We start from the raw sequence: 12,371 nt of genomic DNA, 5'->3' as shown, positions 1-12,371 counted from the left end.
CTGTATTAAGATCTTTACTTTTTTGAACAAATACAAAGGCTGACATTTTCTGGGTTAGGTTAGAAGTGTATTGGGCTCTCCCAATTCCTCTAGAAATACAAAAGAGGCAAGGTGTATAGAAACAGCATCCTTTTTAAGAGGTCAATTTCAAAATTACATCATTCTTTATATTTATCACTTCCATTAAACTTCATGTTATCATCAGTATGGCAGTGATATCTAGGATCATTACACAGGGAAACCTTTTTGGATCCCTTTATGGGAATCTTTGCTTAAATGCTCAATCTCCAATGTTTTGTTATCTACAAAGGTATGACTTATTGAGGGATTCTATCACCCCTACATGTCTTAATCTTTGGGGCTTAGAAGATTCTGACCTTTGGTGTTGGAACTGTGGACAAGTTGGATCTTTTTTTACATCTTTGGTGGGAAAATATTTGGAAGCAAATTCAGTCCTTTTTACAACAAATTACAGGAAGAGATTCGCTGTATCATTACATTTGAGCCTCATGTTACTGGGCTTTAATATTAAAAATCCCTCTCTCTCTCTCTCTCTCTCTCTCTCTCTCTCTATATATATATATATATACATATATATATATATATAGATATATATATATAGATATAGATATATATAGATCTATGATAAATAGTCTTTTGTTAGATGCTAGATCTGTTATAGCCAGGGCATGGAGACATTCTCTTCCACCATCATCATAGAATGGCTCAATAAAGTTTGGATGATTCACAAAATGGAAACATTTAAATCTGAACTGAAAGATCATATGGTAAAATTTGATGAGAACTGGAATCCCTTTCTGCTTTGGACAACAAATATGTAACTTGTTTTGGATTTGATTTGTGCCTTCTTTACTTTTAGATATGATCTCATTTTCTATTCCATTTACTGTTAATGTTATGTAATGCTCTCAACTTAGAGATACCTTGTTAACTTAATAAACAAGCAAAGAAAAAAGAAAAAACAGAAAGAAAATGACCTTATTTAGATTTCGTAGTACTGTATATACAAAAAAAAAACCCATTTTGTCTGCTACTGGGCAAAAACCATTTGTCCTATACAAAATTCAGTGTGCGTATTCCAAATCCGAAGTCAGAATTGTTGTAACACGTCAGGAAATTTTGTTATGCATAAGTTTGCCCAAATGAATTAAGCACTTGGAAAGCATTAAATAATTTTTTACAGAACGAGTTTTACTCCAACAATTACCTGATCTACATCAAAGTTTTCGTAGTAAACAGTATATGAAAATGTAATGGAATAACAACATTTCAAAAAAGTCTCATATTCCACTTTAAAAGTCTTACTTCAGCAAGGCCCAGTACTGTTAAAAGTTCTTCAGGCATCTGCTTTTGCGTTTGTGACCGGTCATTTTCCGCTGCAAAAACCAGCAATAGTCCCCCATCATGTTGGGATTCCAGCAGCCTTGATATCTGTTCTCCATTGTAGAAATGTCTTTATGGAACCTCTTTCCATGTTCGTCACTTATGTGTCCCATCTGTCACATTCTCAACCTCTCACTTTCCACTGCGACTATCCCTGCTGCCTTTAAACATGCTGTGGTCACACCTCTCCTTAAGAAGCCTTCACTCGACCCTACTTGTCCCTCTAATTACCGACCCATCTCCCTCCTTCCTTTTCTCTCCAAATTACTTGAGCGTGCTGTTCACCGCCGCTGCCTTGATTTTCTGTCCTCACATGCTATTCTTGACCCACTACAATCTGGTTTTCGCCCGCTCCACTCAACCGAAACTGCACTTACTAAAGTCTCCAATGACCTATTACTGGCTAAATCCAGAGGTCAATATTCCATCCTCATTCTTCTTGATCTTTCCGCTGCTTTTGACACTGTCGATCACAGCATACTTCTCGATACCCTGTCCTCACTTGGATTCCAGGGCTCTGTCCTTTCCTGGTTCTCTTCCTACCTCTCCCTCCGCACCTTTAGTGTTCACTCTGGTGGATCCTCTTCTACTTCTATCCCTCTGCCTGTCGGCATACCTCAGGGTTCTGTTTTTGGTCCCCTCCTCTTTTCTATCTACACTTCTTCCCTTGGTTCATTAATCTCATCTCATGGCTTTTCCTACCATCTCTATGCTGATGACTCCCAAATCTACCTTTCTACCCCTGATATCTCACCTTGCATCCAAACCAAAGTTTCAGCTTGCTTGTCTGACATTGCTGTCTGGATGTCTCAACGCCACCTGAAATTAAATATGACCAAAACAGAGCTTCTCATTTCCCCCCCCCCCCCAAACCCACCTCCCTGCCCCCCCCCCCCCCCCGTTTTCTATTTCTGTTGATGGCTCTCTCATTCTCCCTGTCTCCTCAGCTCGAAACCTTGGGGTCATCTTTGACTCTTCTCTTATTTATTTATTGCATTTGTATCCCACATTTTCCCACCTTTTTGCGGGCTCAGTGTGGCTCTCTCCTTCTCTGCTCATATCCAGCAGATTGCCAAGACCTGTCATTTCTTTCTTTACAACATCCGTAAAATCCGCCCCTTTCTTTCCGAGCACTCTACCAAAACCCTCATCCACACCCTTGTCACCTCTCGTTTAGACTACTGCAATCTGCTTCTTGCTGGCCTCCCACTTAGTCACCTCTCCCCTCTCCAGTCGGTTCAAAACTCTGCTGCCCGTCTCGTCTTCCGCCAGGGTTGCTTTACTCATACTACCCCTCTCCTCAAGACCCTTCACTGGCTCCCTATCTGTTTTCGCATCCTGTTCAAACTTCTTCTACTAACCTATAAATGTACTCACTCTGCTGCTCCCCAGTATCTCTCCACACTCGTCCTTCCCTACACCCCTTCCCATGCACTCCGCTCCACGGATAAATCCTTCTTATCTGTTCCCTTCTCCACTACTGCCAACTCAAGACTTCACGCCTTCTGTCTCGCTGCACCCTACGCCAGAATAAACTTCCTGAGCCCCTACGTCTTGCCCCATCCTTGGCCACCTTTAAATCTAGACTGAAAGCCCACCTCTTTAACATTGCTTTTAACTCGTAACCACTTGTAACCACTCGCCTCCACCTACCCTCCTCTCTTCCTTCCCGTTCACATTAATTGATTTGATTTGCTTACTTTATTTATTTTTTGTCTATTAGATTGTAAGCTCTTTGAGCAGGGACTGTCTTTCTTCTATGTTTGTGCAGTGCTGCGTACGCCTTGTAGCGCTATAGAAATGCTAAATAGTAGTAGTAGTAACTGGGTGGGAAAAAGTCAAGATGGGAATGTAAGAAATGCATTTTCAATGACATTCGGCAGCCAAGTTGTTCATATGCTTTAAGCATGTTGTCTACTAGTTCAGCATAGTTTTCAGCTCGTCTGTTCATAAGGAAGTTCTGCACTACTAGCACAAATGCATCCCAAGCTGCAAGTTCCAGAGGGTTGAGTTTTGTTCTGAATGTGTCATCATGCATTAGTTTGTTGATTTTGGGGCCAATAAAAATTTCGGCCTTTATTTTAGCCTCAGTTTTCAGTGTGCTAAACATCTCCTTCAAATACTGGAAACCACGTCCATCAAGATCAAGTGCAATTACAAAATGTTTTATTAAACCAAGTTTATTGTAAAGTGGTGGAAGATAAACTTGAAGTGGATTGACCAGTGATTTGTGTTGTACATTGTACCAACCAACTGTGTGCTCGAGAGTGAGAGGCCACTGTCATTTTGTAATGATTTTTGTCATCACAACTGTTCCATAGGCACAAGAAACACATATGCTTTGTGTACCCTAACTGTAGGCCAAGCAGCAGTGCTATCACTTTCAGGTCAGCACAAATATTCCATTTATATTCAGAGTATTTAATCATTTTCAAAATTAACTCCATAGAAGCATGGGTCTCTTTCATTCCAACCCCATGAGCCAATGGAACAAATTGTTTTTCCGTTACCATTGTGCAACAAGACAGCTTTCAAACTCGTTTTGCTAGAGACTATGAATAGCCTCCATTCATCAGGAACATGTGTACCATCTAACTCCATCATAAGACCATTTACATCAGTACAGAAACAGACATCGCTTTCCATTGCATAGTATGCAGCTAACTTGGTGTGTCGATGATGAAAGTGTGAAGTAGTAGTGCTTCATTGTAGCAAATTCCATCCTGAAGTCTAGAAGCTAGCAGTTCTGACTTTTCTTTAGATAATGACAGATCTCTTACCAGATCATCTAAATCTGATTGGCTCAGCAAGTGCGGCTGACCCTCCAGTTGTTCTGGATCAGGAAATACATCATGCCAATCAACCTCTTCTTCTTCATCAGGATCAGAAGCGTCAGTTTCAACTGCCGTTCCTGCTGCAGGAGGGGCAGGCACTGGATTCTCTACATCGTGTGGTACTGGTTTAAGAGCAGACTCACAGTCAGGGTACACAATTTGTGACTTGTTTCTCTTTGAATATCCGGCGATTTTAGTCATGCAAAAATAAAAGTCTGAATGGTGATTTTTCTGCTCACGCCAAACCATTGGCACTGCAAAAGCCATTCTTTTTACCATTCAACCACTGCATTAGTCCAGAGTAACACACAGTGCAACAAACATGAGGTGCCCAGCTTTTATCTTGATCTCCAATTTGACAGTCAAAGTAATACTTGTAAGCAAGGTGCACTCGCTTAGTCAGATTTTGCGCTGATCAGTGTATTTGCCACATATGTAGCAGAAATTGTCCGGATCGTTAACACATTTGCGTCTATCCATCTTGCCTTATATACTTACTGCTGACATCAGACAATAGACCTATCTGAGCGCGTCCGGACAGGTCCGGGCATGTCCGTTGGAATAGTTCCAATATATAATGCATTAATATTATAAGTGAATAGGTTTTGCATGTATAACTTAAAATCTAGACGTGCCAGGCAAATTCGGAGTTCATATTTGGAATCGGTGGGTTCAATTTAGTATAAATCACATGTTTTTCTCTCAGTAGCAAAATCATTGTTGCGTTGTATAAATCCTAAAATTTGTCTAATATTTCTCAAATTGAATTTTTGAAAAGTCCTTCATTCTCTCAGATTGTCAATTGCATTATCTCCCCCTCATTCCCTGTGCATGCTTGGATTCAGATGTACTTCTGTATTTTACAGTACAGTTCTTCCTGCTCATGTTAGATTAGAATTTTTGTATCCAAAATTTAAATACAACCCCAAAATGTACTTTTTTACTAAAGCGTTTGATGTTGTGGCATAGCTTTGGCTGTGGGGATGGGCTTCTAAACTGTGCCTGCTCATCATTGTTTACTATTCCATACTTTGTCTCACTGTCTTTATGTTTTTGTCCTATGATCTGGTTTGCTTTTCTGCAATGTTCCTTTTATTGTCCTGCTGTCTGTTGTTCTAGTTATGTGCTATCCTATCGATACTGTGGAGTTCTTTTCTACCTTGATTTGATTTAGTGTAAACCGCTTTGCTATCTGTGCTAAAAGGTGGTACATTAAATACTAATAAAATAAATCATATTAACATGACAACCTGTAATGAAGGTCTTTCACAAGTTACAGGTAAACCCCTAAACTGTAAGACAAAATCATGAACTCCCTTTTCCAATTCCATTTTGTTTTTGTTCAAAATACACCCACAATGTAAACCAGGTGGTCTCTTATGTTTTGCCCTGGTGATTTTTATTTTTTTAATTATTCATCAGCTCTTCCTACAAGTCAGAGTAAAATGATTGAGGGCTTCATCTACAAAGCCGGGCTAGTGATTCCTGCGTGGCAAACGAGAGGAAGCCCATAGGAATTGAATGGGCTTCTTCTCATTTGCTGCACCAAGAATCGGTAGCGCGGCTTTGTAAAAGAAGCCCTGAATTCAGTGGTGTAGCCACAGGTGGGCCTGGGCTCAGGCCCACCCAACAGTAGCACACATTTAGCAGTAGCAGTTGGGGATCCCAACCTCTACCAGCTTAAGACTTCCCCCTAATGGTAATGAAAACGCTACTCTCCACAATACTGGCACTTGCACATTCTCAGTTTTCAGTGCATGCTTGCTGCAGATTGCCAAGGTGCAAAGAAGCATCTTCTCGCCAGCTGAGATATTTTTTTGGTGGTGGTGGCAGGGGGAGGAGAGAGAACATTTGGTGCCCACCCACTTCTTGCCTAGGCCCACCCAAAATCTGTTGCCTGGCTACGCCCCTGCCTGAATTATCTTGGAATGTAAAAGTTTACAAATACAGAATATTTTATGATGGAGGTATACTGCAAAGACTTACTGAAATTATACAGAAACTGCATTTCTGGCCAACTTCTTTAATAAAATATCCCTGAGGTTCTCACTATAAAGCTCACAAGCATTCTGTGTGCTCTCCTTCGGAGAGATCATGACTATAGCGATATTCATTTTACTAAGTAGACTCGTAGAGCAAATAAGTTATATAAAATCACTTTCATTCATTACAGCTAAGACAGTTTTACTTAAATACTGAAACCACTTTATTAACAAGTTATAGATCATAATGCATTGTACATCCAGGCAGGTAACTGCTATTGTATATTACGAGTTACATTATTTAGATCAGAGGAATATTGTATTGAGTACCTTTTCCCTTGCTGCAGCTTGCTTCTCACGAAGATGCTTTTCCCTGCAGCGATCACACACCAAATACCAGGTGCTTCCTCCAACTCCACCATCACCACAGTTGCCTGCCCATCCTCCACAGAAGTGTCCAATACTATTATAGCCCTGGCCCCCAGCATACCGACCACAACCTTGAAAATGGTACAAAAAACACCAGAAGGTAAAACAATTCTTATTTATCAAGCCCAAAAGCTAATTCACAGTTGATGAAAATTATTCATTTTTTTTCGGAGTATGTTAACTTTAAAGAAAGGGAACCTCAAAAACATTTTTAAAACATAAAACATTTGCTCAACATATAAACATTTAAAACCTATCTAGTGAAAGTGTACCTACTTTTTTTCAAAATGTGAAGTCTCAAAAACTGACCCTAAATGTAAGCCTATCACCTACCACATACATTGTACTTTTATCAAAGTATAAACCAACAAGCCAAGAAAAATGTAAAATTATCAGAACATTTCAAAATATTCTCAAGTCTCCCGCTCCTGCACAATGTCCTTAGCTTTGAAATGGAAGCCATTGTGAATGTGAGGGGCTTTACTAGTGACATGCTTTAATATGTTTACATAATTAAGACTAGTCTCAACTATACACGCGAGCTATTTTCTTGAAATTTGTATTTTATTTACTGATACAAATTCAACATCTATAACAAAACAATAACTGTGTCACACCATGATAAGTACTGAAAATAAAATTGGGGACGGAAAGGAAAGAGGTTATGTTTGTATTTGTTATTTTCAAGTGGCATTTAAAAACTATTACCTGAATCCTCTCAAAATTATTCCTAGGTCTATTTTTTGTTTTTTATTCTAAGGAAATATTTATTTCTGTAAATGTTTTGTAATAAAGATATATATCGAAGAGGGCCTTGTCCACAGTTTTCTAATACTTTCCTTCAAGTTCAGTTTTTAAGAGTTTACGTAGTATAATTTTCTTACCACTGCTCTTTTAAAACTTTTTATACATTTAGCATACTATCAAACACGTAACAGTAGAACATTCTAACAAATGAATTGGCATACACTAAAACATCAGTATGCTTCAAAGTTCCTTCACTTAACAGCTATAAAATCACAAGAGCCTTTTACTATGCAATCATACTACCAAATAATTTAGGGACTATGGAATGTAACAATCATCTGTCTCTCATAAAACAGATTTCTCAACTGCAAGACTTACTATGATCAAACTTATCACCAATATATTTTCCTGTGGAATACTGCTCCTGCCATAAATCTGAAGCTTTAATCTTACCTGGATGAGCTTGTCGCATATGATACGTCACTGGGTAAGGATGCGACTCTCCACACAATTCACAGATTGTATCTTTCTCTGGCCCTCCCACAGCAAGTTGAGCCATTTCACCAAACAGATTTGGTCTTGGTCTGCACTCAGCCTTTTCCTTTTTCTTTTTTTCCTTTTTTGACTTCTTGTTATCTTTATCACTCTCTTTTTTTTTTAAAACCACACAAGATCCAGGACTTGGGAAAATCATGTTCTGTGAAGCTGCTTTGATGGTTGCCAAGGAAATGTCTTCCCAAAATGCCACTAAGTGCTGTAATGTTAAAGGTAGAGGAGACCTTGTCTTCAGTGTATGATGGCTGGTTAATTCAAATGATATGTTTTCAGTTTTTCCATCCTCACATTTTTCAGGCAAAGGTGGCTCTTTAAGCATAGACAAAACTTTGTTTTTATTAATACTGCCCATTTTAGATATGTCTGGTCCATGAGGTGCAATATTAAACATATTAAGTGCAGATGATATTTCTAGAGAATGCCTGTTTTTCAGCTTTGTTTCCTTTTCATCATTAGGTTGCTGGCTATTAAGACTGTTTCTTATAGGAGCATGTTCTTTGGAAAGTTCTGGATTAAATTTAAGAAAAGAAGAACAGGCCATAGCATCATGGACTATACCTTCATGCCATAAAAGGAAGCGAAGACAGCTCTAGCACATTCTGCCACTGAAGGAGACATTGCTTGCTTAGCTGGGTCAGGTGGTCTTGTCCCATCTCCTTTGAAAAGGAAGCCAGCTTTTTCCTTTTTGGGTCGGATGTGTCTGCTGGCACTTTTGCGACTCACTTTTGGAGACGCTCTGATATCTTGTTCTTCTTTCAGTGGAGCCTTTCCTATGCTAAAATGAACTTTGGAGAAGCTATCATCCACATTTTTAAATTCTGTGTTCTCTGCACATGTGCTGTCTGTAATACTATCAGTCTTTAAGGTGCTCGATGTGCATACTTCAATTACTTCACTGTGAAGGTTCTCCTGTACAACATGGGGCGAAGGAGCTCTATTGTCAGTATTAGAAGCAGGTTTTGCATCTTTCAGTAGAATTTTTGGTTTTGGTGATGTCGAACGACCCCTCAGTTGTTCTGTTAATGGTAATTTCTTCTTGCGAAGGGTATCAGGGTCCAATGTATAGGAGTCTGATTTAGACCGCTCACGAGGTGGATCAAGCTTTGTCTTTGCAGGTCTTTGAGGTAGATTCTTTTCATGTGGAGATGCTGATCGTGGGGAACTAGCACTAGGCATACTGGATCTACCGGGTGGAAGTGTTTTTGGTTTTGGTGAAGATGATCGTGACCCTGGTCCAGGAGATTCTGCTCTCAAACTAGATGATGATCTCCCATCAGATTTTAGTGTCTGAAGAGTATTATGATTTGGAGATGATGATCTGCTGTGAGAGTCTGACCTCAGTTTTGCAGCATCAGATTTCAGCATAAGGGACTCACTAGCAGATAAGCCTTCTGAGTTCCTTGGTTTCTTCTGGTCAGTAGTAGCTCTGCTCATTCGTCCATCAAGTTTGGGTGATCTAGTCTCCGTTTTGAGTTTAGAGGACATGTCTGATTTTCCTCCTGGAGAAGACGATCTGGCAGCCATTGAGAAGTTTCCTCGGTCACCTACTTGATCCATTTTACATAAATAAATTACTGTCATTATATGGGATCATCAATTTCAGCATTCAGTAATAAATAAGTGGCATATAACTGAATACATACTAATAATCAAAGCAAGTGATTCAGATATTGATAAGTACAGAGAAAACCCAAATTTGTCTCTTCTAAAATTACACAAATTTCAATTCAAATCAGCTATTTGTTCATTGTATATAATAATTATAAATGCCATGAATGAATGCTGAATTATACAAAAAAGGCTTTGAAATTGATACAGCCTGCACCAGAAATTATCAATACATAAGCACATTGAGAATCTGAGAATTAAAGTGTCAAATTAATTTTACAGTATTTTGCTTAACCTAAAGGAAAATAAGCTGAAAGTCAATTACCAACTTCTGCATAGGTGTGTGTATTTAAAAATGTGGATGGTTGCCTTCCAAAAGCACTATAACAACTGTTCATGTTAGATTATTCTACCACCTCCATTTACCAAAATGTGACATACAGTAGTAGCAAGCCACTATGCCAAAGTTTGCAAAAAATAAAAATAAAGGTGTCTCGCCATACTATGATGTACCTGTGGGTTGAAAATATATTTCTAAGCACAGCTGATTCATGGAAAGAAGAAACTGTCACATAAGAACATGATTTCAATTTCATTAAAATATAATCACACAGATCGTTTTTGTTCTCTCTTACATTTCTCCACAGCGCAAATATGTAAATATCTTGTAAGTTAAAATGCCTAACCTGTGTACTTCTTAATATGGCAAAAGTGTACACAGCAAGTACATAAGTACTGCCATACTGGGAAAGACCAAAGGTCCATCGAGCCCAGCATCCTGTTTCCAACTGTGGCCAATCCAGGTCACAAATACCTGGCAATATCCCAAAAATGTACAAAACATTTTATACTGCTTATCCCAGAAATAGTGGATTTTCCCCAAGCCCATTTAATAAAGGTCTATGGACGTTTCCTTTAGGAAGCCGTCCAAACCTTTTTTTTAAACTCCGCTAAGCTAACCACCTTTACCACATTCTCTGGCAACAAATTCCAGAGTTTAATTACACGTTGAGTGAAGAAAAACTTTCTCCGATTCGTTTTAAATTTATTACATTGTAGCTTCATAGCATGCCCCCTAGTACTAGTATTTTTGGAAAGCGTGAACAGACGCTTCAAATCTACCCGTTCAACTCCACTCATTATTTTATAGACCTCTATCATATCTCCCCTCAGCCGCCTTTTCTCCAAGCTGAAGAGCCCTAGCCGCTTTAGCCTTTCCTCATAGGGAAGTCGTCCCATCCCCTTTATCATTTTCGTCGCCCTTCTCTGTACCTTTTCTAATTCCACTATATCTTTTTTGAGATGCGACGACACAGCAAGTAGCATTACACATCCCAAACATATGAAAGATTTTACTGTAGAGGTAATGTTTAACAGCTTTGAAGAATACTCTGGAAACTCCTATGACACTACAAGGGTAGCTATGTTCATTGAAATATCATACGTGAACTTTGCCAGCTCAAGGACAGCAGAAACCATAGGCGAACCTTTAGCCGTGCCCCCTAACCATTTCCTGTAACCAAGTATCTCCCCGTCCCCATCCCGCTTCTAGCATCTTCCCTTCTCAGTGCTAGGCCTGCCACTGCCTACCTCCTCACTGGCCAGCTTGAAAATTAAAGCAGCATCAATACTGAACATGCCCTGAAAGTACCACTTTACCCTGGCCCCCTCCAAGGCAGACATCCTGTCATTGTTGGGTCAGACAAAATAGTGCTTCAGCAGCTCAGTCTGTGTTTACAGGACCTGTGAAGCACTGATGCTTCATTAATCTTTGGACAGGTTCAAAGTATGTGTGTGTGTGTGTGGGGGGGGGGGGGGGGGGGGGTGGGAGAGAGACTCTCACATCTGCCAGAGATTCTTGCTGCCTCCCCAAGCAGGTGTGTAATCTACCTAGTGGCTGGGCCAGTCCTGCACATCAGCTCATGACACAAGATCACAGTGGTCTACATAGGGTACTCTAATACCATTTTGTAATCACAATTGACTTGGTCCAAACAGATCCAATGAGCTAGTTTAGTTTATTAGAACTTGATATACTGCTTAACTTAGAAAATCTCAGCAGTTCACAATACATAAAAACAAATACCTTAAAACGTACAATTAAAGAACTCCGTAATCAGATTGGAAAGATTACATCCCTCATAACAAACATAAAACATACACCTGTAAACTTCCATTCACATAACACACATAAACCTTGTAGTGAGGATTCCCCAAAAGGCCTACAACCAATTGCCTGGGGAAAAATGGGCTTTTAATAATCTCTTAAATTTAATCAGGACTGGTTCCATTCACAATGTGAGAGAGAGCTGATTTCAAAGACTGAGCCAGGAAAAAAAGCACTCTCATGAACTGGTGCCCATATATGGAGGATAAAACCCTTCTGGGCATATAAGGTAATACTAAAGTCACTAAGTATGGTGGCACATCTTTGATGATATGCTCTATGAGCCAAAACTAAATGTTTAAAATCAATTCAATATTTAATAGGATGAGCTTCCATGACCAGGACATGCTCGAAAACTACCGACCGGTCTCTAACATTCCTTTTCTGGCAAAATGTATAGAACAAACAGTCTGCATTCAACTCAATAACTGGTTAATTGAAAGTAACTGGCTAGACCCATATCAAACTGGCTTCAGGCCTGAGTATGGAACAGAGACAGTTCTTATGTCTCTTCTTGATGATCTGCCTCGATACTTCTGTTGCTGGATTTTTCAGCAGCCTTCGACACTGTGGACCAAGCAGGTTATCAGTGGTACAACATTCGTATGGTTCGAATCCTATATGTCAGACAGACAACAATCAGTT

The 12,371-nt window shown here is 39.5% G+C and overlaps 1 protein-coding gene across 1 annotated transcript in view; it reads right to left on the bottom strand.

The window, feature by feature from the left end:
- Positions 1-12,371, bottom strand: part of MYCBP2 (MYC binding protein 2) — a 937,772-nt gene that overhangs the window by 281,020 nt on the left and 644,381 nt on the right. Inside the window, 3 exon segments of the mRNA XM_030200587.1 lie at positions 6,551-6,720; positions 7,850-8,521; positions 8,524-9,495. Of these exon segments, the coding sequence (XP_030056447.1) occupies positions 6,551-6,720; positions 7,850-8,521; positions 8,524-9,495 (1,814 nt within the window).

This window comes from Microcaecilia unicolor, chromosome 4, assembly GCF_901765095.1.
Source record: "Microcaecilia unicolor chromosome 4, aMicUni1.1, whole genome shotgun sequence".
Classification (NCBI taxonomy): Eukaryota; Metazoa; Chordata; class Amphibia; order Gymnophiona; family Siphonopidae; genus Microcaecilia; species Microcaecilia unicolor.
Note: the sequence above shows the minus strand (reverse complement) of the source record. Positions and strands in the feature narration are given on the sequence as shown.